The sequence below is a fragment of the Syngnathoides biaculeatus genome, chromosome 15 (assembly GCF_019802595.1).
Source record: "Syngnathoides biaculeatus isolate LvHL_M chromosome 15, ASM1980259v1, whole genome shotgun sequence".
NCBI lineage: Eukaryota > Metazoa > Chordata > Actinopteri > Syngnathiformes > Syngnathidae > Syngnathoides > Syngnathoides biaculeatus.
The window spans coordinates 21596057-21620899 of record NC_084654.1 but is presented as its reverse complement, the minus strand read 5'-3'; the positions used below and the strand labels follow the sequence as shown (position 1 = coordinate 21620899).

Genomic DNA, 24843 nt, shown 5'->3' with positions numbered 1-24843 from the left:
GCACAGGGAGGTCTTTAGCTCATCGATTAGGTTTAATGGCGGCGTTGGAGATACGCTCCGCTAACACTAATGCTAATGAGCAATCACATAGGAGGAGCTAATGAGCGAGCCGCTATAAATAGCGGCGCCGCGTGTCGCGCTCATGCATAATGGAGTCGGCGGTCGGTAGGTAGGGCCGAGCTGCCGGATGCCGGCGCGAAAGAGGACCGGTGAAGCTATGCTAGCTACGCGGTCGCCCGTTTTTTTTTTTTTTTTTTTCCACGGTAATTAGAGCGTCAAAAGCTTTTTCACAGGTGCAAACTCTGGATGGCGTTTTTCTCGACGCGCTTCGTTGAGATTAGTTAGCGACTCGACTTGCGTATCTCGCTCTAAATTTGCATTTTTTGTTTGTGTGTGTCGGCCAAAAGTAGGAGTGCACTTTTTAAAATAACTTAATTAAGGAAGCTATCAAGTTAAGAAGAAAGGGGAGGGGGTGGGGGGGCTCAATTCAACTTTATTTATAGACTGCTTGAAAATAACCTCTGCTGCACACAAAGCGCTGTACATTACATTTAAAAAAGGAAGGAAGGAAGAATGGGGGAAGGAAGGAAGGAAGGAAGGATGGAAGCATGAATGGGGTAGGAAGGAAGGAAGGAAGAATAGGGGAAGGAAAGACAGAAGGGGAAGGAAGGAAGGAAGGAAAGAAGGAAGGACAGAAGGAAGATGGAACCAAGGAAGATAGGAAGGAAGGAAGGAAGGACAGAAGGATAAGAAAGGATGGGGAAGGATGGAAGGATGAATGGGGTAGGAAGGACAGAAGGAAGGAAGGAAGAATAGGGGAAGGAAAGACAGAAGGGGAAGGAAGGAAGGAAGGAAGGAAGAAGGAAGGATGAATGGAGTAGGAAGGAAGGAAGGAAGGAAGGAAAGAATAATGAATGAAGGACAGAAGGAAGATGGAACCAAGGAAGATAGATAGGAAGGAAGGAAGGAAGAAGGAAGGAAGAATGGAAAAAGAAGGACAGAAGGATAAGGAAGGATGGGGAAGGATGGAAGCATGAATGGCGGTAGGAAGGAAAGAATAAATGAAGGACCGAAGGAAGGAAGGAAAAATGGAAAAGGGAGGATGGAGGAAAGGAAGGAAGGAAGGATGGAAGCATGAATGGCGGTAGGAAGGAAAGAATAATGAAGGACAGAAGGAAAATGGAAACAAGGAAGGAAGGAAGGAAAAGGAAGGAAGGAACGCAGGAAGGAAGGAAGGAAGCACGAATGGGGGTAAGAAGGACAGAAGGAAGGAAGGAAGAATAGGGGAAGGAAAGACAGAAGGGGAAGGAAGGAAGGAAGGAAGGATGAATGGAGTAGGAAGGACAGAAGGAAGGAAGGAAAGAATAAATGAATGAAGGACAGAAGGAAGATGGAACCAAGGAAGATAGGAAGGAAGGAAGGAAGAATGGAAAAGGAAGGATGGGGAAGGATGGAAGCATGAATGGGGTAGGAAGGACAGAAGGAAGGAAGGAAGAATAGGGGAAGGAAAGACAGAAGGGGAAGGAAGGAAGGAAAGAAGGAAGGATGAATGGAGTAGGAAGGAAGGAAAGAATAAATGAATGAAGGACAGAAGGAAGATGGAACCAAGGAAGATAGATAGGAAGGAAGGAAGGAAGAATGGAAAAAGAAGGACAGAAGGATAAGGAAGGATGGGGAAGGATAGAAGCATGAATGGGGTCGGAAGGAATAAATGAAGGACCGAAGGAAGGAAGGAAAAATGGAAAAGGGAGGATGGAGGAAAGGAAGGAAGGAAGGATGGAAGCATGAATGGCGGTAGGAAGGAAAGAATAAATGAAGGACAGAAGGAAAATGGAAACAAGGAATGAAGGAACGCAGGAAGGAAGGAAGGAAAAATGGAAAAGGAAGGAAGGATGGAGGGAAGGAAGGAAGGAAGCACGAATGGGGGTAGGAAGGACAGAAGGAAGGAAGGAACAGGGTAATGAAGGAAGGAAAGAATAAATGAAGGACAAAAGGAAGGAAGGAAAAGGAAAGAAGGAACGGGGGACAGAAGGAAGGATGGAAATGATGGATACAGAATGGAAATAATGGAGTAAAAATCGGATCAAAATTGTCTGTTCTTCGCTCTCCGTTGTAGCTGTGCAACGGAAAACCGATTCTGTACAGGAGGAGAGCAAAGTTTGGAGTGAAAAGTTTGAATTAATTACGAGGTTGGGAACTTCTTCTTCTTCTTCTTCTTTTTTGTCGTTTGTTTCCATCTTATTTCGGGTCGGACTTCTTCTTTGCTGCTGAAATGGCTTGTCGGGAAAGCCCAAATTTGCTGCAGACGATTTATTTGCATCAAAGTCAGAGAAGAGCAAAGTTTGGCGCAGAATCGTTTTACTCGCGGTGACTTTGGCAAGTTGAGAGCATTTGCGGAAGGCCCATTTTTAACTGTCATTCATTCCAATTTTTTTTTTTTTTTTTGTTTTCATCTTATCGCAGGGCCGAGGAGTTTGCCTAATTGTGCTGTGGGGGGAAAAAAATAACTAAAACGAGGAAGGAGGAACAAAGCAAAACCTGACGCGGATGTATTTTTACGTGCAAGAAATAACGTAAGATTAATAAATTGAGGCCGGCTCTCCGGGTCACAGCCTCCCATATGCGCAAGTTATGATCCGTCTTCGCTCGACTGGCTGGTTCCGCCCCCTCGTTCGCCGCCGTCCTCGACCTCTGCGTGCCGTCCCGTCGGGGGAGGCTGACGGCCCTTTTCAATAACGTACTGTTCCCGTCAAATTTAACCTCTCTTGGTATTTGACGGCAACAAAAATAATGTTCAATACAATAATTCATTCATTCTTTCACCCTGAAATTTGATGAAGTTTCTTAAAGAGATCAAAAATACAGAAAAAAAGAAAATATTTAGCATGTTTTTTGGTCAAATTAAACAGAAAATTACGCCTTGTTTTCAGTCCACTAGCTTAATGCTAAATAGCACCTATGTTGCAGATAATGGATTGAACACAAATGGTGGAGCAACATATGTAGACAGACAATACAACCACTCGTCCAACTTTGCTTTATCCTCTGCAAAGATTGATTAATATTAGTGCCGCACTGATGAGCCGTGAGGAGTTGAGTCGTCTCGGTGAGCATAATGGCCGTCTCTCTGCCTGTCATATATTGGGCATTTACTGTATAGTTTTATAAATTGTAGTTCATGAATTGATATTGTAGACTGTTATTAGGAAGATATGCACAAGTCAAAATTGAACCAATCCATACTCTGCGCACTTTGCTTGTAAACACGGCGGCGGTGGGTAAAAATAAGAACGTAGGTGGGAGGGGATACCGAAACCGTGGTAGCGGGACGAGATGGCGAAGGGACGAATGAGATGGAAAAACATGAAAAAAAAAATGGGGGGTCGGGGGGGGGGGTCACAGTTTGTTAGGGCGTCTCGCTGCGCCGCCGTCATCTATCCGCATGCTGCAAAGATGGAGGCGCTCACCGGAGCATTCCCGACCTTTCTATTCCAATGGGCTCATTACGCTGCCCTGCGGGACGCCGTCACCGTTGACTGCCTAACGGTGCATTCAGGACACGTGTCAGTTATGACACTGCGTGACGCCGTTTCCTCCATCCGGGCCAATGCGGTCGATTCCCTTCAAGAGCAGGCAAATTTAATTTTTCAGCTGTCAACGAGCAGGAGGCGGGGCACGCCCCGAACTGGTCGCCAGCCAATCGCAGGGCACATGGAGACAAACAGCCGCACTGACAATCACACCCAGGGGCAATTTAGAGTGTCCAATTAATGTTACGTGTTTTTGGGCATGTGGGAGGAAACGCGCAAACCGGGATTGAACCGGCGTCCTCAGAACTGTGAGGCCAACGCTTTACCAGCCGATCCACCGTGCCCGTTTCTCGATGTGGTGATTCTTTCACGGGAGGTTGACAAAAAAAAAAAAAACGTCCTCCAATTCTGGAATGACCCACGCAGTCGCGGTTCCTCGCTGATGCGAGGCGACGGCCCACGTCGGCGCCCCGCAGGAGGTTTTTCTCGTGCCGATTCTCTTTGGCGTCAAGTTCGGACGGAGAGAGCGCTCGCGAAAAACCTCGGAGAGCAGGAAGTTAATGGCCGAAGAACGTCGCCTCGGGCTTTTACGACGACGGCGGCGGCGGACGTTCCGGGTCAACGGGACCCGGAGTCCGGTTCCGCGTGACTCGCTCCCGGGGACCCGCGCCGCTTTTATCACCATATTTATGAGCGGACTCTGCGGACGGACTGACGAGCCATTTGAACGTCAGGCCCGATCACGTCGTCCGCCGCGCCGCTCGCTAATCTTGATGTAGATGGCAGATGACGGATTGTGGCGGCAGGGTCCCCGGGATGGAATTAGCGTCCCCCCCCCCCCCCCCCCCCCGCCTCCTGCGAGACCGAAGGCCCGTTTATCCCGCCGTTATTGGCGGAGACAATGCTTCATCTTTTTTTTTTTTTTTTTACATGAACGGAGCCGAGAAACCGTAGAAAAAGGAGGAGCGCGCCTGTAATCTCGTCAAAGAACGTGCGCGGTCCGATCGGTATTACCCCCCCCCCACACGCACACACCAGCGCACCCCCACCCTCGAGCCGCCGTCAGGGGAGCGACAGCTGCGAGTATCTGCACGAGCGTACAAGAGAAATTGTAGTAATCCTTCGGCGGGAGCCGCGCTTGAATTTCTAAGTCAGATTTTGCCAAAGTACGAACGCCGGAATTTGCACAAAATGCAAAAAAAGTACCAAAGTCTCGTGCGATTTCGGAAATGGGTCCCTGAGAATTTTCCGGGCATCCTTTTTATACGAGACACGTCTGTCACGGACCGAAATGCGGGACTCCCGGGCGACGACATGATGTTCAGCGGGTTTCGTTATAAGCGAAAGTTGCGCACGACAACACGGTCCAAGGAGGCAGGATCCAAAACGCAAGAAATAATGTCCGGAAACTATGAATCAACTAAAGAGCAGAGTGAAAAAATGGCGCAGTGGCGGAGTAACCCTGGATGCGGGAAAGGATACTTTGACTTTTGTCAAATCGCAGTGCGTCATGTGACCGGCGACAGGCGTCACGTACGAAACCGCTCGGAGCGGTGGCCGGGCCACGCCCCTCTCGGCCTTGCTCACGACAACGTCCGCCCGATTTCTGGTGGCGGCTGCGGGTCGACGCAGGACGGGAAAATACCCCCTGAGAGAAGGTCAGCAGCATCGCGTCCCGGCCCGTCGGGCAATACGAACGGCCGGCCTCGCCGCAGCCCCGACCCGACCCGACCCGAAATTAGCAGCCGGCGCGCCGCCAAAGCGTCCGTTCGCGACTCGCAGCGAAGCGTGGAAAACGTTTAAAGAAAAGGCCAAATCCTTTCACGTGTAGCTGATATTGAAGTCTTGCGTTATATAAGTATGAATCATAATTTAGCGTGTCATTTCAAATACTCACATTGTCCATCGGAACCGTTATCGTAGTGGTTGCGGATCACATTGTGAACGGGGTGGCTTGCATTCGATTGTCTCACGTCGCGAAACGTGCGACGTTAATTGGACACTCCAAATTGCCCCGTCGGTGTGATTGCGAGTGCGGTTGTTTGTCTCGATTGTGCCGGCAACCAGTTCAGGGTGTACCCCGCCTCCTGCCCGATGACAGCTGGGATTGGCTCCAGCACTCCCTGCGACCCTTGTGAGTATAAGCGGCAAAGAAAATGGATGGATGGACGGATGTAATTAAATGTCATTACTGCAATAGTTCTTCTGGTATACCAGATTTTAATTTCAAAAACGTCGTCGTAACAATGTGATTTTTTTTTTCCACTCCCCGCGACCCTTGTGAGTATAAGCGGCAAAGAAAATGCATGGATGGATGTAATTAAATGCCATTATTGCAATAGTTCTTCTAGTATACCAGATTTTGATTTCAAAAACGTCTTTGTCGTAACAATTTTTTTTTCCAATCTCCGTGACCCTTGTGAGGATAAGCGGCAAAGAAAATAAATGGATGAATGGATGAAGTGAATCGTGTCGCGATTGGAGTGAATCGCGTCGCAGAGTCATTTAAGTGAATCGGATCATATCGTATTCGGAGTGAATCGTATCTAAAATGGAGCAAATCATTTCATATTTTATTCAATCATAATCCAAGCCAATCGTATTGTAACTGGGGGGCCGGGGGGGGGGGGGGATTCTATTATATTACATCCTAATGGGAATGAATCACAGAGTAAATTGATCAAATTGTTTCCGAGTCGCGGCGAATCGCGTCGTCCCTTAAGTGAAGTTAATTTTCATAATTGGAGTGAATCTTGTGGATTCTTGTCGGAATTGGAGTCAAACGATCGTCGTCGGTCGCGTCCGTGGAGTGAATCCCGTTCATGATCATCATTAAAATGGACCGTATCACAATATCTGAATTGGAGCGAATCATATCGATGATATCGTGTCACTTTTTTTTAATTGTATATCGTGTGTGTGTGTACGCAGCACCCCTCCCTTTGAATAGCGATCACAATTTCTCATTTTCACGTATTTGTGCGTTTGGATGATGTGTGCTTTGCTTGCCGTTGAATGTCACCGACAACACGCGGGCAAACCCCACCCCCCCCCCCCCCCCCCCGAAGAGAAATATCCCTGACTATTTTTAGATATGTATCTTCCTCTGCCAGCCTCTTTTCGACGACACTCGTGTACCGACTACTACTACTACTACTACTACTACACACAAACACACACATTCATGACCAAGGGCTGAGTTGTTTTTATACACGGATGTTCAGAATTTGGACATATATGAATTTAGAAATGTTGAGCGGAACCCTGAGCATAACCTAAACGTGCCCCTGGAGGTCAAAGGTCATTTCATACCCATTTTTTATTTTTCTATCGTGCCAAAAACTCTTCTCTCTTCAGGAACGGCTCGGTATATACTTACCATCCGCCCCACGCCCCGACTTCCTGGACTTCGAAATACTTTTTTTAAAAATGTTTTTTTCACGACATCGATAATCAAAAGTCTGCCGGCACAATGGGAAGGTGGACGCGTCTGGGAATACTGTACCGCGCTTCCCAGCCTCAAAACAAAAAAAAAAACATGCTGACGCTAGCGCAACTCCGGCAGAAGACGACAAAAGGAGGCGAGGGAGGAGGGCTTTGACTTTTTGTTATATATATATATAAAAATATGTACTGCATATAAAGATTTTTTCCTCCAAGGACACGATGCAATAACATCTAGAGTAAATTTACAAAAGAAGCACAGGGAGCACACCTCGCCAAGCCGTCAAGTTTTTTTAGATAAATAATATTTTGAAAAATTATTAATATATTTTTAACAGAAATTATACATGAATTAAACCTAAATTATTTTCTTTTTTTTTTTTTTAATTTTTATTTGTTTGGATACTCGGAAATGGCATGAAAACAGGGGTGTCAAACTCGTTTTGTTCTGGTTTCCCTCGGAGGGTTGTTACGAATGTGAAACAAAAATATTGAATCGTCGGATCATATTTGCATCAATTTATGAACTAGTTTTGGAATCGGAAATCAGGGGTAATCAACTATTCACGTTTGGTAACACAAAAATCCTTTTAATATCTCAATTTTACCATTTATGATGCACGACAATTTGAAATTATGGTGCCGATTGTTACAAGAATCATGGAAATTGACACTGTCGATTTGGCTCCGCGGGCCGCGTAAAATCGTGCGGCGGGCCGGATATGGCCCCCGGGCCTTGAGTTTGACACCTGTGGAATAAAATATTGTTTTGAGTATTATTTTGGATTCATAATTATAGTTATTTGCAGACATATTCATTATTTTTGAAAACTTATTGCTGTCGGTGGGATCCTGGTCCTGTATCTACTAGTTATCGGATCGATACCATACATTGCAGTATCGTACCTGACCTAAAAGTAGAGAGTTTAGCTCGCATTATGGGATTAAACTATTCATATTATTTTTGTCGGGCTTTAATTAATTGACGGTAATACCCGTGGAACCATGGAATCCGTTTCAGAAGGTGCAGTACTCGATGATTTGGCGTATGCTTACATATTTCGGCCTCTGTATTTCTTTCAGAACTCGGGCCGTCTGTCCCAGTTGGGTCCACATCAGTCCTCTTTCTCTTGGCTCCTCGATCCGTCTTTTTGGGTCTTCACCGCCGCCGTGCAAAACTTTTTCCAGTTCGTTCCGCTGTCATCAAAGTGTTGATTTGGCATCGAAGCAATAATTCTGCGACTTTGGATTCTATTTTTTTTTTTTTTTTTTTTTTGGCGAAGGGGAAGAATTCGCACAGGATGTGACGTCAGCGGCGAGACTCCGGCGTCGACTTTCAAAGTTAGATAACGAGGGAAGTGGAAATCCGTCCTCTGGCGAGCCGGCGAGCGAGCGGCTGGAGTGGCGCGTCGATATCGCATCAATATTACCCCAATCAAAACAGCACGGGCGAGGCCGGCACGCCATCGCCGAGGCGAAGTCCTCACTTGGCAGCTTTCGCTAACTCGCCCGCCGAGCAGAAGCAGATGCAAAAGTTATGACTGCGAGTCGCTTTTTAAGCAGATGATGTTTTCCATAATGCATGCTGGACAGCCCGAGGCCCACTTTTGGAGCATCAACACTTCCCGCAAAAAAAAAAAAAAAAAATAAGAGTTTTGGACGATGGTGGTGAGCCATACTGCAAGATATGGTTTTGCCCTCGTTACGGTTTGAAAAAAAAAAAAAAAAAAGGACAGAATCGGTAAAAATCAAAGTATTTCAATAATTAAGCTAATAAAGCATCACCAAATAGATAATGGGAATGATTTTTCATGACCCTTAAGTGTTTTCACAACCGCGTAAAATACGGGGCCAGTATCTGGGATACCAATATGGATGCCAGTGTTTATTAATATTTCCTAGATGTATCATCAGATTGCTCAATCTTAATGAATTTAATTACCTTTAAGTGTTTTTAGCAATTTTCCTTTCCAATAGCAAGACCGATATTAATATCATCTCTGTCGGTACGGACTGTCTGAAGTCAGTCTTCATGAGTTTTTCATATTCCGTGTTATGTATTTCTGCCTTTTTCAACTCTCAAATCCACTTTACATGCACTTTGACGATAATCGTTTCCGTTGATAAAGTGTATGTAAAATCGAACGTGCACGTTATTGAACTTTAATGTGCCGCTGACACCAAAATATAGATTTTACAATCGGTGTTTTTATCAAAATTACATATAATATTCATCACTTTCATGATAATAAGAGTCATCCCAGTGGCGTCACACTGGATCCCTCCCATTGAAAGGACGCAATACAACCGGCTGGCATTTTGCCCAACACGCAGAAAAAAAACAGCTAATTTTTCATATAACCGTATGAAGACGCGACCCCGCCACTGTAGGCGTCTGCAAAAAAGTCACTTCCTGGTTCTTGTTCGACACAAACGCCTTGAGAGACTTTTCATGGCGGGAAATGAAAAAAATCGATATACGGCAACATTCTGACGTGTTGTAGACAAACGGATGAGTCCATTCCGGCTGATTTTTTTGGGGGGGGTTAACAACCCATCCATTTTCTTTGCCGCTGATCCTCACGAGGGTCACGGGGAGCGCTGGGGCCCATCCCAGCTGTCAACGGGCAAACTTGAACTGGTCGCCAGCCAATTGCTAAGCACATGGAGACAAACAGCCGCACACATTCACACCTAGGGTTAGGGATGGCCTCTCCCGTGACACCTGTGAGGATAAGCGGCCTGGAAAGTGGACATTGACAATACATGAATATTTTCAATTATATATATTTTCTGATTATGTATGAATAATATATAGATTTTTTTTCCCCATAGTTCCCTTTTCAAAACCGTATCACGGCAGCGTTGATATCTCTGGGAAAGTATCGGGAATAGTGTCGAATCATGAGCTAGCTTGCGATTCCGGCCTCCAAAAACCTCAGAACAGAGCTGGCGCATCTACCGTACACACACACACACTCGTCTGCTGCTTTCTTGGGGGTTGTGAACCCCGCCGGCACCCGCGCATGTGTCATCACCTGGCGGCGCTCACCACCCTCGCGCCGAACTCCGGGCTGCGACGCGCGGCGGCGGCGGCGCTCATAAATCACCGTGACTAATTTCGACACATTAGCGCCATTGCTGCGTTAAGCAGCGTGCGCCGTGATCCGCGCGCGGGAAAGACTCGCGCTACGGAATTTCCTGTCGCCGCAAGGTGGGGGAGTAACTGTTTGAACAAAGATTCATTTTTAGTTCGTCAGGATCAGTTATTGTTTATTCTCGTAATATACTTCCAAACTGGCCAGCGTCATACTGCAGTTGGTCAGTTATGTTTGATTTCTTGGTTCATCTTAATTCACTTCGGTTTCCATTACTGGTCAATCAAATATGTTTGTTATTGGCCGGTCTGATACAGTTGACGTACTGGTCGGTAGTAATTGGCTTATTGACAGATTTCAGTTATTGATCGTAGCGTACACCAAAGTTCAAATTATTGGTCTGTCTAATACACTTGAGTATGAGTAATTGATCTGTCCAATACACTTAAAACCATTTGCATTATTTTTCTGGTCTAATCCACTGACTAACAGATTCAAGTTATTGATCGGTCTAATCGGCCAAGTCTTGAGTCATTAACCAATCCTCACCCGCTAACCCTCCCCCCATTCCGACGATCAACCCCGCTTCCCGCGTCCTCCCGTCACATATTAACTCCTTCTTCTTCTCCCCCTTCTTCTTCGCCGTCTTCTCCTCGCCCTCGCCGACCCGGCAGCAAACTCATTCACGTGAAAATCATCGACGACGAGGAGTACGAGAAGAACAAGAACTTCTTCCTGGAGCTGGCCGAGCCCCGCACGGTGGACGTGAGTCTCCAGAAAGGTGCGCTGCTCTCACGCTCGGTTTCTCGCTATCGCCTCGCCGATGGTGCTACTTTCTGGGTCAGTCTTTCTGGCTTCACCCCCGCCCCCCTCCACTTGTCCAAATAACAATACGTTTCTCTGTCATTTTAACCATAAAAGGACCATCTTGACTTGGGGAAAGCTTCGCTAACACTTAAGGCTAAACTGAATAGCGCCTAGGTTTCGCCACATTCATATTTTACATCAGACCATCTCTCTTTTGAGCCCCCGTAACTGCATTTCGTCAGATAATCTTGTTAAACGCAAATGCCCGCGTGTCAAAGTCTTTTTGTCATTAACGCATTAGCGCACAGCCTCGCTAATGTCTGCCGAAAACAAAAACTCCGACGACGACAACGGGGGGGGGGGGGGGGGGGGGGAGAGATTCCATCAAGGCCTTTTCACGAGGCTGCCGTTATCTAACGCGTCGTCGTTATCTAACCACGCCGGAGGCCAGGTGGACGAGCTGGTGTGGAGGGAGCTCACGGTAAACCTTTAAGTGTTGTCGAGAAAACATGGACACTGCGGATGTTTATATTATGGGCTGTGCCGGTGCTGTCTGAACAGTGCGCAGTGACCCAGACAACGTTCGCTTTGATCTGCGCAACCGCGCTTAAGAAATAAACACTTCCTTCAAATAACGTTCAGAAGACTAATAAATACGTCCCCGAAGCGATCGTTAGCTTCCTTCAAGTAATTCTTAACTCCCTCTCAAACAGTCGACTAAATAAATATCGGCATCCCTCAAACAGAGATTAACATTGACATTGTTAGAATTATTGTTTTATCATACGCTTATTTCTATTATTCTTGCCCGAATCATTTTTTTTTGCGAGCGGCTGTGCGACCCAGAGTGTGACCCGGCGACACCCGGAAAGGCGAAATGTACTCGGTGAGGCTTGTAAACCAGGCGCGCTCTGTAGGCCGGGAATTACGGTATACATATCTACGATACATACACGTGTCGATTAAAAGGAGTGACTTCCTCCAGACTTCCGAAGTTTGCTTATCGGGGAAATCGACGAGCTGTAGCGTTAAAACTGTCGCGGAGAAACGCAGGAAGAAGAGAAGAAAGCGCTGTTGGGTCCTGCTGTTTTCGGGGGTGGGGGGGGGACGGCAAAAAAAAAAAAAAAAAAAAAACTCTCATCTAATATTCATCCATTACGCTCCCGCACTCGGCCTTTAATAACGCGCCTAAACAATCCAGATCGGCGCTTGTGCACACCGGCACCGGCGAATCATCACAAGGCGCACGTTCATAAAAGATGAGCGGACTGAAAGCTTTTCACGCCGTGTGATTAAAAGCGTTCGTCGGCGTCAGTGTCGCGATGTGAAGTGCACGGATGCTCGGGGGTGGGGGGGGGGGGGTGGATTGTTAGCACGCTCCTCGCTTAGCCGCCCCGCCACCTGTCATTTGCCGTCTGAGCGGTCGTCGTCCTCTATGGCGGAAAACTACCGGAAATGTATACCGTGATTATTTGAGGGAGGCCTTTATTTGTCTTAAGGTGAATTTTATGATTGTTGAGAGGTATTTATTTTTCCAAAGATTTGATGTTGCTTGAGGGAGGTGTTTGTCTTGCCTTGATGATTGCATGTGTCACAAGCCATCAGTGCGGGGTAAGACCCGAATGCAGGACTCCGAGGCAAAGGCATAATCTCCAGTGAGTTTTATTGCAGAAGTAGTGTCCGCCCACGGTAACAAACTCAAAAGAACTAGCAAATGCCCGTGACGTGAATTCCAAAATTAATACACGGTCAGTTGACATGCCGAATGTGCGACAGGTGTGACGAGCGCCAGGGGTGGCGCCGCCCAGAACGGTGACCGTGCCACACCCCTCCTGGCAGTGCTGCAGCCCCGCTCATGACAACTTGGGCTATGGGTTCTTTTGTCTTTAGTTGCTGCTTGCTTAGAGGGAGGTATTTAATTGTTTTACTTGGTTATTGGTGGGCGATGTTTGTATTCAGTTGATGGACGCTAAGGAAGGTGTTTTATTTCTTCTTCATTTGATGGTTGCTTAATGGAGGTGTTTATTTGTGTTGTGTTATTTGAAGGAGGCAATTGTCTTAACGTGATCGATCTTATGTTGATTATTTGAGGGAGGCATTTATTTGCCTCAGGTTGATTATTTCGGCATTTTGATGCGTCGATTGATGGTTTCTTGAGCGGAGATATTTGCTCGTATTTAGATGGTAGAGATAGCGAGGGTGGACGACTTCAAATACTTGGGGTCAACGATCCGGAACAACGGTGAGTGTGGTAAGGACGTGAAGAAACGGGTCCGAGCAGGGCGGGACAGTCCGCGGAAGGTGTCTGGTGTTCTATGTGACAGAAGAGTCTACGCTAGGATGAAGGGAAAAGTTTAGAAAACATTGGTGAGGTCGGCCATGATGTACAGATTAGAGACGGGACAACAGGAAGCAGAACTGGAGGAACCAGAAATGAAGATGTTGAGGTTCCCGCTCGAAATGTGAGCAGGTTGGATAGAATTAGAAATGAGCTCATTCGAGGGGCAGCCAAAGTTGGATGTTTTGGAGACAAGGTCCGAAAGACCAGACTTCGACGGTTTGGACAAGTCCAGAGGCGAGAGAGGGAGTATGTCGCTAGAAGGGTGCTGAGGATGGAGCTGTCAAGGAAGAGAGAGCGGGAGGAAGACCAAAGAGAAGGTTGATGGATGTGGTGAGGGAGGCGACCCCTAACGGGACAAGCCGACAGAAAAAGACGATGATCGTTTAGTTGAGGGAGACATTTATTCGTCTTAAGTCGCCGCGCCGATTTCGCTTGCCTGTGGGACCTCAATCCTTCGACTCAAAGAAGAGACGTCATCGCAAGGAGGTCACGTCCGAGCACTTTCCGTGGCAGGCCTCAGTATTTCCGTATGAAAAATGGATTCAATATTTGAGCGGCGTCCCGCCGAGGTCCGCTTTTCCCCCGCCCGAGCGTTCACGTGAGCCCGAGCGGCTGTCGGCCCTCGCGATTCATCCCGGCGTGAATCCCTCGGCCGGACGGGACCTTGAGCTTGCTACGTCGCTTTTGCCGGGCGGGGTCACGGGTCTGCCGTGACCCCGATGGAGCAAGCGGGAGGACCAAGGAGCTGCTGCCCTTTGCGTTGCCTTCAAAAGTCAGCCTAATGGTGTTCAACTCCAGCTGAACCGCAATATATATAAAGCAGGAACATGTGCAGCCTGGAGATAAAAATGTACTGTATCTGTAGAGCACAAAGCAAATATACCCGTGTATAATACTCTGATGAACGTAGTAATTTATGGTCATGTAATGAACATGCTAATCCACAGGATAGAAATGGAATCGGCATAATAATGTAAAAGACCGTGATCGCCCGAAGTTAGCTGGGATAGGCTCCGGCACTCCTGCGACCCTTGTGAGGATAAGCACATAATGGCAGTTTTCTCCCAGAAAATTCTCGTTTCACGACATCTTCGGCGTCACGCAGCAAAAATCAATCTTTCGGTTTGGTCCGCAACTCGGTGAAGGCCTTTCCCGATTGGCTGTCAAAAGTATCGGCCATTAAAGGTCAAGTGTCATCCCTATAAACATTGTAAAATAGATATTGAAATGAAAAATACATATAACACTATTCACTTTAATGTCTACACGGAAAAATAAATACGAGCGGAGAGCGCGTCATCCATGTGCAAAGTTGCGGAAGTCTCGTTCGACATCCGAGTGCTCGCCGTATCGGCTGCGTCTTCTGTCCGTGACATCACCCCGGACATTCGCCGTTGAAAAGACGCTGTGGCCCCGACTGTGGGACACGGAAGCTCTTTTTGAAGGAAAGAACATCTCACAACCGAGTGAAGTGACCGGGGCAATATCACCCTATCGTTTCGAGCCATATTTAGATGACATGCGGATCACAGCCAAACCACCTCCAGGCCCGATTCAGCTTGCGGCGGTGATAAAGGCTCGGCTGCCGTTTTTTCATTAATAACATACTAAAAATCATGCATTTCATGACAGTGGCCCTTTAAGCTCACGCGGGACCCAAATTCCAACGTGTTTTCTCCGCTAACTTAAACTTAAATAGCACAAATGCAACATTATTTGCCAGAAAAACAGTGTGGGCATTAGATAAGGTCATGTCCTTGAGTCATCAATTGTTTTGGTTCCTCGTGGATCGAGTTGTTGTGGAGGATTTGAGAGAATCCGCAATCCGAACGCGGTTGCGAGGACGCTGCGGCCGCTCACCCGCGGACCTTCTGGTAGGTTCAGATCTCACCGTAGACCCTGCAGTGGCTCGGCGCCGACAACTTCCGCCAGCTCGCAACGCAATAACTCGTCTTGTTACCAGCGCGGTACTTGAGGGGATGCTGAGTACATTCAAGCAGCAAAAAATAGCTGAAACCCAAACCTTGGTTCTGGTTTCTGGCTCCATTCCCAGGGTGCGGCAGGGCTTTTGAATACAGATGACACAATTATGATGAAAGTCTTCTGGGGGGGTGGCATTAATATGCCCAGAGACTCGGGGAAAGTATCGACTGCCCTGACATCCATTTAACACCCCCTCCCTTCATAAAACATGGATTCTTCTTTAATAACAACAAATAACCGTGACGGCAGGGACTCTCGAACTTTTGTGCGCGCCCCTTATTCCACCTCCAAAGCCGGGAAATCGCCAGATTACGTTTGCCTCCCCCGTTCCGCGTCGGTACTCTCCCCGGCTAAAATGCAGAGGGGTTGCGTCAGGAAGGGCGTCCGGCGTAAAACCGTGCCAGACAAAATATGCGTTCACACGCTGTGGCGACCCCGAACGGGACGAGCTGAAAGACGAAGAAGAAGAAGATTCCGCGTCGGTACGGTCAGACCAGGAACTTGACACCCAGCTCCGGTCGTGCGCTATTCCTTTTCACGCAGGTGTTATTTCGCCTCTGACGCCGGATAGTTTGATCTGCAAAGTGTTTTAATACCCTCGTTTTTTTAGCGAGTCCATCAATATCGAAAGTAGCTTTTCATAACCTCGATTAGGGCGTCACATTTCAGCATTCCCGTAAAAGATGCCACGTTTTTTTTTTGTTTTTTGTTTTTTTAACGAAGTCAGTCCCGCGCTCGCGCTCCAGCGGTCCCGACGGCCGTTTGAATTCAATTTACCCATCCGTGATCACAGCGCGATTCCCAAAGTGGCGCCGCGGCAACCGGAGGGGCCTTTTGAGTCGTGACGTTTGCGCCACGGCGGCGCCGTCGTCTTCGAACGCTCGGAACGGAGGCGGGGGTGCGTACGCGATGAGGTGTCGGGACTGGAACTTCAACTCCTATTGAACTCGTTACCAAAATACTGATGTGATTTTGGTGAATCTATTATCAGACCAGGAGAACGGCGCATGCGTGAAAGGGAATAGCCGGAATGGAGGTGCGAAGCCGCCGGTTTGAGCGGGACGTACGAGGAATAAGCGGCGAAGGTGTTGCGGTGATTCCCGGGCATGTGAGGTAGCAGTCGATGCCGGATGACTTCAGTGTCAAAGCGAATAGCAGCCGCGGTTTTCCAGCTCTGGAGGTGCTATCGCCGGTGAGAACGTCTCTGCGTGAAAGGGAATATTGAAAAACCTGAAAACGGCGTCAAGACGGCGCAGTGTGAAAGGTACCAACAACGGAATCGGTGTGACCAAGGCGACCTGGTTTGGGAGGTATTACCAGATTGACGGCTCCCAAGTAGCCGACGCTTCGGAAGTGACAGGAGTGCGTCACCCCCCCCCCCCCCACACACACACACACCCCCACCCCACTTTCCGCGCCGCCCTGGCTGAGGAGTCGCCGTACAGTGGTCGTCTAGTAACCGTTGCTATGGTGACAGCAGTCAGTCAGTCGGTCGCCGAGGTGTAATGCATTCAAATGGAGGCAGACGGGAATAGAAAAGAAGAAATTGCCGAGAGATTATCGTGCTCTTCTCTTCTGGTACCACCCAGTTTGCGGGGGGGGGGGGGGGGGGGTCTTTGGGGTCTGGCGGGGGAAGGGGGCAACCAACCTTTCGATACTGGATCTCATTACGTGGCTGTCAGTGATGACCTTCTCGGAGCGTGCCGAGATGCAAAACAGCCGGGTGTTTCTGGCGTTTTATAGTGCGCACAAAATGGCCGAGATGTTACATGCTAACCATGCCGGCGCGGGCGCACACGCGCTAGCGCTAACGTTAGCGTCGAGCAAGGCGAGTTCGCCCGGCGCAAAGGAGGAGGAGAAATAAATGTGCTCGGTCTTGACAGCCAGGGGCGGATCCATCGTTTTAGAGCCAACAGTGAACACAAATATTCAGTCAACGAATTTCCGTTCATTTAAACGCAGGAAAAAATTTGCGTTACGAGCGTGGTCACGGAATGAACTCAACTCTTATCTCAAGACACCGCCGTATTTATTTCAAGCTTAACGTCTCATATGTACCTCTACCCTTCTAAAGGTAAGTATGCTAACACTTTTTGCTAGCTTGCGTTGATGCTAGCACTGAAGTAGCCCCCCCCTCCAGCCCCCTTTTCACCAAGGCCTTTTGTGGTAACCCTTAATAACGCAATCTCATATTCAGTACCCCCCTGGCACGACCCCGCCTGTCTTATTAAAGCGGCAGCGGCGCGATTGTCTCTATGCGCGCTCGTTCCATTATTGGAGTTTTCACGGGAGGGAGAAAAAAATTACGCTAGCGGAATTCTCAATTAGGAGCTAAATGTTATAAAATACGCCTGCTTAAATATTCATACGCGAGCAGCCTCGGAGAGGAAGACCAAATAAGTTTCTCGCTCGGCAAGTCTTGTGGGTTCTGGGGAGGCTGTTAGCTTGCGCGAGAACCCGACTGATTTTGATTGTCTTCGGGCCAAGACGGCCACGCGAGCTGGAGTTGAAAAAGGCAAATCGCGTCGAAATATTTCGCAGCTCTCTGTCAGTCGCCACTTTTAGCGATATCTCCGTTTGTCACGGATTATTTTTTTAACATCCCTAGAGCGGGAATCCTGATGATTTGGAATGACTTTTGGAGTGATTCGATAAGTTCTTTGGGGAAAAAAAAAAGAACTTCCAAATTTACAGTCGTTGATAGATTTGCATTGCTTTTTTTCTTGTGAACTTGAACAATCCTCTGTTCCATTAGCATTTCTGCATTTTTTTTTTTTAACTTTCGTTAACTCGACTTACGAGTTGATGTTTTTGTACTGTAATTCCCGGCCTACAGAGCGCACCTGGTTATAAGCCGCGCTGATGCTAATGCTAGGGCACGAGATACTTACAAAGAAAGACGGTACAGTAGTAGAGTTTAACGCTAGGGCCGCCATGCTAACGCTAGGGCCGCACTCACGGGGCTGGTTTAAAAAAAAAAAAAAAACATACCGGTAAAAATCACTGAGACACGGCAGTAACACGTTAGCGCAGCGTTAACAGGGCCGGAGCGGTAAAAGTCACTTCCTTTGGTACATATATTCCACCGGTCTCACTCTTACCTTTTCCGCTCGAGTGCTCCCTTGCGGCCGTTGGGAAAAATGCACAAATTAGCCGCATCCCCGCATGAAGGGTTGAAAGCGTGTGAAAAAAGTCGCGGCTTATAGGCCGGAAATTATGGTATGTTACGTTTTGTAAAAATGAAAACAAATTTTCTTTTTGTTTTTTTCCCCCCTCATTATTGCTTGTTTAAAGTTATTCTGTACTTTTGTTAATAAAAATGTTTACAAGGCTGGGGGCCGAGTTGCTACAGGTACGGCAATGCACTCCCAGCCAAGGTTACTCTACTAAGTATTAAAATTATACATGTATTCCATTTTTTTAAGGCTTGGAACGCATTATTTCTTTTCCCATTAATTGTAATGGGAAGTATTGATTTGGATTTCGAACAAATCACTTCTCGAACCGCCTCCTGGAGCAGATTGTGGTCGACGACTGAGGTTGTACTGTATTTTATTATTTGACATTTTTAACGATTTGACCCAATTTACGGCATTCTTTGTCATCACCAGAGGGAGAACGCGATTGATTTTCGGGTGACATTTTGGCCAAAATGGCCACGGTTGTAGGGTCAAAGGCCAAATCCGTACATTTATTTTGTCCCTCTCACTTAATGCATCCACTTTTAAACAATTGGATGATGAAAACATTTTCTTCCATCATCTTCGGCAGCCATGCCGCTGCCCGACGGTAAGTTCCCATCATGCATCTGTGCGTATTTTCAAAGAAAAGTGAGGAAATTGGATTTTTGTCAAAATAAACACATTTTGCTTAAAACCCCTGACATAATGGAGTGTTTTCCACTAAATATGTTTTTTTTTTTTTTACAAATTCCTACTAAATGACCCCGAGAGCTTGAGGGACGCCGGATGATCATGAATTTTGAAGAAGACCCGAGCGCGCACGCCGCGTAATTGATTTATGCGCAAGCGCGCGTGTCAGCAGAGGAGCACGCTCGGCTGTGATCTTTAATGGCGTTCCCGTTAATATTTGATGGCGAGGGGCCGTGCTGTCAGCGGAGAGCGAGAGAGATGACGAGGCGCCCGGCCGGCCGGCCCGGTCGCACGTGGCGCATCGTGGGAGCCCCGTCGGGCCTCGCCGCCTCCGCGGGGGATTTTGTCGTACACGTCGTGGCCCCCCGGGGAAGATTTCTATATAGTTCTATTTTTTTTTTTATCCATCCATCCATTTTCTCAGCCGCTTATCCTCACGAGAGTCACTGGAGCGCTGGAGCCTATCCGAGCTGTCACGTGTTGCCAGCCAATCGCAGGGCACCGATTGTTTTTAAATCGAAAACTATTTAGGTATTTAACGTGATTTGAATCGATATTTTAAGAAGGTTTGAAATAGTTTTTAAAAAATATATAAACATTAAAAAAATATATTAAGGTACCATTTTGTTTGTTTTTCACACTTTGAATTATTTATATTTAAGTCTTTTGAAAAGTAATCCTAACATATGAAGTTATTGTAAAATGTACATTATTTTTGTATGTTGTTAATATTTTAAAATACACGCAAACCAGCACAATGGTATACAATGGAACGAGCGCTAATGCAATTTCAGATTTAAATATATAAATTATTAATGTAGTTCATATTATACTTTTAAAATATTTGTTTTAAATATTTGAAATGTATTCTTTATTTGAATATCTTAGAATGCTTAGCACATTTCAAATATTCTTATTTGTATTTTATTTTCAGTTATTTTTTGCTATTTTTAAAATGTGTAATATGGCTTAAATATTTCAACATAGATTTTTATATTAGTTCTATATTTTTTACAATTGTTTCCAATATGTTTTTCTTACTTTATATATCTTCCTAATTTAATTTAATTTTCTTAATATTCCAAAAAACATTTTTGTTTTTGTGTTGCTAAGCAAAAATGAATTCAACTTGTACGTCAAGGTACCGCAGAATTTGAGTCCTGAATTTGTCGCCCTTGAACGTTTTCTCTGTCTGTCTCGGCGCAGACGCTCCAGACAGGAAGTTGACGTCCGACGAGGAGGAAGCCAGACGCATCGCCGAGATGGGCAAACCGGTTCTGGGCGAGCACGCCAAGATGGAGGTCATCATCGAGGAGTCCTACGAGTTTAAGGTGAGGCGGGAACGGGACTGCGTGTTACGTGATTATACCTTGACTCACGAGTGGGCCCAAATGAACACTTTTTCCATTCATTTTTTTTTTTTGGGGGGGGGGGGGTTAGTTGCGATTTATGGGTGAATTTCCGCCATTTCGCCACTAGATGGCTCAGCTGGAAAGCGTTGGCCTCACAGTTCTGAGGACCCGGGTTCGATGCCGGCCCCGCCTAAACGCAAAACACGCAACATTAATTGGACACTAAATTGCCCATAGGTGTGATTGTGAGTGCACCACTCCCGCGACTCTCGTGAGGATAAGCGGCTAAGGAAATGGATGGATGGACATTAATAGTTTTTCTATTTGTGTATGTTCGTTGAATACTTTTGCAATTTCTGCCAAATATTAGCTCCTGTTTTTGGCAAATATTTTTTTTCCCTCTAATACTTGGTTATTTTTCCTCTATTTTTTTGTTTTCATATTTTTGTACTATATGCAGATTTGTAATTTTGCCATTTTATTGCAATAAATATGTGATTTCTAATGTTAAATTTTGGTGTAAATTATGCCAAGAATCTTGTCGGTATTATTTTTTAAAAATAAAAATTATTTTAAAAGTATTTTAAATACATATCTTTTGAATAGGAGGCACCACTGTGCTGGTGCAGTGCGTTGGCCTCACAGTTCTGAGGACCCGGGTTCGATCCCGGCCCCGCCTGTGTGGAGTTTGCATGTCCTCCCCCGTGCCTGCGTGGGTTTTCTCCGGGCGGTCCGGTTTCCTCCCACATCCCAAAAACATGCAACATTAATTGGACACTCTAAATTGTTCATAGGTGAGATCGGTCGTTTGTTTCTACGTGCCCTGCGATTGGCTGGCGACCATTTCAGGGTGTCCCCTTGCCTCCTGCCCGTTGACAGCTGGGATAGGCTCCGGCAACTCCCGTGACGCTCGTGAGGATAAGCGGCAAAAAAATGGATGTATGGATGATCCCACTCCCGAAATTCCCCAATTTTCCCCGTCCAATTGCCAATTGCAAAAGAGCTCCAGAATGATTCCACATTTCACCCCTCACGATGCTGCCACCTGGTGGTCACTCGCGTGTGCGGCCTTTGTTTTTTTTTTTTTTTTTTTGTGACAGAGCACCGTGGACAAGCTGATCAAGAAGACCAACCTGGCGCTGGTGGTCGGCACCAACTCGTGGAGGGAGCAGTTCATGGAGGCCATCACCGTCAGCGCGGGTACCCCGACACGCCGGCATTTAGTCGAGGATGCCGAACCAAATTCCAAAATATGAATTTCCTCACGCCTAAAAGCAGACGATTTCTTTTTTAATATTCAGTCCGTTTCTCCCCCGCAGACGAGGACGAGGACGACACGGGCGAGGAGCGCCTGCCCTCGTGCTTCGACTACGTCATGCACTTCCTGACCGTGTTCTGGAAGGTCCTGTTCGCCTGCGTGCCGCCCACCGACTACCTGAACGGCTGGGCGTGCTTCGCGGTGTCCATCGTCGTCATCGGCCTGCTCACCGCCGTCATCGGCGACCTGGCCTCGCACTTCGGCTGCACCATCGGCCTCAAGGACTCGGTCACCGCCGTCGTCTTCGTGGCGCTCGGGACCTCGGTGCCGGGTCAGGACGCGTGCGCGGAAAATTACAAATTGGTGCTTTATTGACGCGGGATAACGATGATGACGATAGTTTTTCCGATGCCGTTATTTATTATCGGTGTGCCGTGATCCACTTTGCAATGTTTTTTCTTTTCCCTCCGCCCGCAGACACGTTCGCCAGCAAAGTGGCGGCGGTGCAGGACACGTACGCCGACGCCTCCATCGGCAACGTGACGGGCAGCAACGCCGTCAACGTGTTCCTGGGCATCGGGCTGGCGTGGTCGGTGGCCGCCATCTACTGGCACAGCAAGGGCAAGCCCTTCGTGGTGGAGGCCGGCTCGCTGGCCTTCTCCGTCACGCTCTTCACCATCTTCGCCTTCCTGGCCGTCACGGCGCTGCTGTACCGGCGGCGGGCGCACATCGGCGGCGAGCTGGGCGGACCCCGCGGGCACAGACTGGCCACGTCGGGCTTCTTCTTCGGCCTGTGGTTCCTCTACATCCTCTTCTCCAGCTTGGAGGCCTACTGTCACATAGAAGGTTTTTAGACGGGACTTCATCCGGGAAGGACCCAGGAGGGTTCGCGGCACGACTCCCGACCCCGCCTCGAGCCCTTCCGCCGGGCTCACACGGAACGCGGTGCCGCCCGCCCTCCACCCCGCGCGGACCGCTAAGGTCGGATTGCCCGGACGATGCCAAGGAACGAGGTCCGGCGTTCCGCTGGGAGGAGACGACTGCAGACTTACTTCACGCACCTGGAGAGATTCTATTTTTCTCAACAACTTGACCAGGAGCGACAGTTTTTTTCTAAAAAAGAAAAATATTTTGCCGATTTAAAAAAAAAAAGGAACAAAATAATAACAAAAATAGACACGTGATGGAGTCATAAAGTGTTTATTTATTTTTCTTTTTTTTTTGCGCCGCAGAAATCACAACCGCAGACAGTTCTTGAACGCAACCTCCACACTCTATCTGTATCGCTCTATAAATATGATATATAGTATTTCCATATTTCCTGTATATTTTCAGCGTGCTCGCACAAAGTATGAGGTCACTGGCTTATCCCGGAGCGAAGTCTTGATGTTTTTGGAGAGTCGCGTTATGTTTATTTTACTCATAAATGAATACGCATTCTCGCTGTCACGCCACCGTTGCCGCGGAGATACAGCGGTTACGTTCAGAGAGGTATTTTTCTACTTTTTCCCCCTCCATTGCACTTTTCTGTAGACTTCCATGTATGGCGCACTTTGCAAGCAAGAACAATTGATGTTACAATGAAACTTTTTTTTTTATGATTTTTTATTTTTTTTTTTGCCACTTGGGGACAGCAAGCTGGAAAAAGTAAGATGGTGATTTTTATTTTTTACACGTCATTTCATGCAAAGTACCATTTAAATTTTGGGGCAAATTTAGTGAAAAAAATATATTTATGGCTTTTATTTTTATTTATTAAATTATAAATGTTTTAAAATTATATTTTGTGACAAAAAAAGGTGGAAGGTAATATCACAACTGTAATAAAACCACTACTCTAACACCACTTACCAGACACCTTCCAATTTATTTTCGTTTAATCAAAGTTACCATTCATTAAGTTGCTATATTCATTATTATTATTATTATTGTTTTATAATAAATCGTGCGGGTGATAACACCACTACTTATCCAGTAGCTTCCCCTTTTGAGTCCACATGCCTAATAGCGCTCTGCCAAATGCAGCTATTTAAAACTTAAATGCACTCACCAAAAGTGTTTTTTAATATACAGTGGAACCTCCAAAGTCCAAAATACCAACCCCAAAAATAATGAAATAATTTATAATATAATATAATTTATTGACATTCCAACCTCTGTCATGCTTTCTATATAAAACAAAAAAACTGTAAAGAAGTTCTGTGACTTTGAAGGTTCGACTGTAAAAATGCAGTGACATTGTTTGTCCACCAGGAGCAGTGTTTTCTCCTATTTTTGTCTTCTTTTCAAGTAGAAAAGCGACTGTACATAAAAGACACAAAATGGAAAGTTTAAAGCGCTTGTGCTGCATTTTATTAGTTTTTTTTTGTTTTGTTATTTCGCTTTCCTGTCACTGAAACCAACCAAATCGATGATTTTTCTCTTTGCCTTGACTTGTTTTTTTTTTTTTAATATTGCTCCAGGATGTGTGGTGGAGTTAAAATAATAATAATAATTTAAAAAAAAAAAAAAGCTAAACATCAGTAATGTGACTTTATAGGGAACTGACTGGACTTTGTGAGCGTTTCACTCTTTTGGTCTTTTGTAAAAGGGATGTGGTACTTCACATTTTAATAATTTTTCCGGGCCGGCCATCAGATGTCAAATCTCAAAGGAAAAGAACTGAGAGAAAAAGACAAAACAAATTTTCCAACGTGTTTTTTGGGGGGGAGATTCTTATTGTGGTTTATTTTATTCTCTACTGTGGAATAAAATCAGGTTTCTGATTCACAACAAACAACCAATTTTTTTTTCATCATTTTATCAACTTTACAGGGCACATTTTTTTCATGACTTTTGAAGCATCCTTATGTTAGAAGGCATATTATTTTTCCCAGCTTATATGAGATATTTTTTCCCACCTCACGCGACACATCTGTAAAATGTCAAAGGCTATTTTTCTGACTTTTTTAAAGCATTAATTTTCCAGTACTTTATAGCCATTTTTTCCAACATTTGAGGCTGTCTGATTTTTTAAGTATATTTTTCAGATTTATTAACAGATTTTTATTTGTCATATTTTATGTTTTCAGTTCAGTTTTGATTGTTTAATGCGAATTTTGGTGGTTTATTTTTCCTAGCCTGGGGCGTGACATTTTTTTTTATAGGGCGGGGCGTTA

The 24843-nt window shown here is 46.3% G+C and overlaps 1 protein-coding gene across 4 annotated transcripts in view; it reads left to right on the top strand.

The window, feature by feature from the left end:
• Window positions 1-24832, top strand: part of slc8a3 (solute carrier family 8 member 3) — a 53570-nt gene extending 28738 nt beyond the window's left edge. For 2 of the 4 annotated variants that reach the window (XM_061844414.1, XM_061844415.1), the window contains exons 3-7: window positions 10747-10853; window positions 20282-20406; window positions 21528-21627; window positions 21747-22016; window positions 22163-24832. In XM_061844414.1, the coding sequence (XP_061700398.1) occupies window positions 10747-10853; window positions 20282-20406; window positions 21528-21627; window positions 21747-22016; window positions 22163-22539 (979 nt within the window). In that variant the 3' untranslated portion in view covers window positions 22540-24832. The remainder of the gene's footprint in view (window positions 1-10746; window positions 10854-20281; window positions 20407-21527; window positions 21628-21746; window positions 22017-22162) is intronic. The other 2 variants (XM_061844416.1, XM_061844417.1) reach the window with 2 other exon arrangements.
• The last annotated feature ends 11 nt before the right edge of the window (window positions 24833-24843 follow it).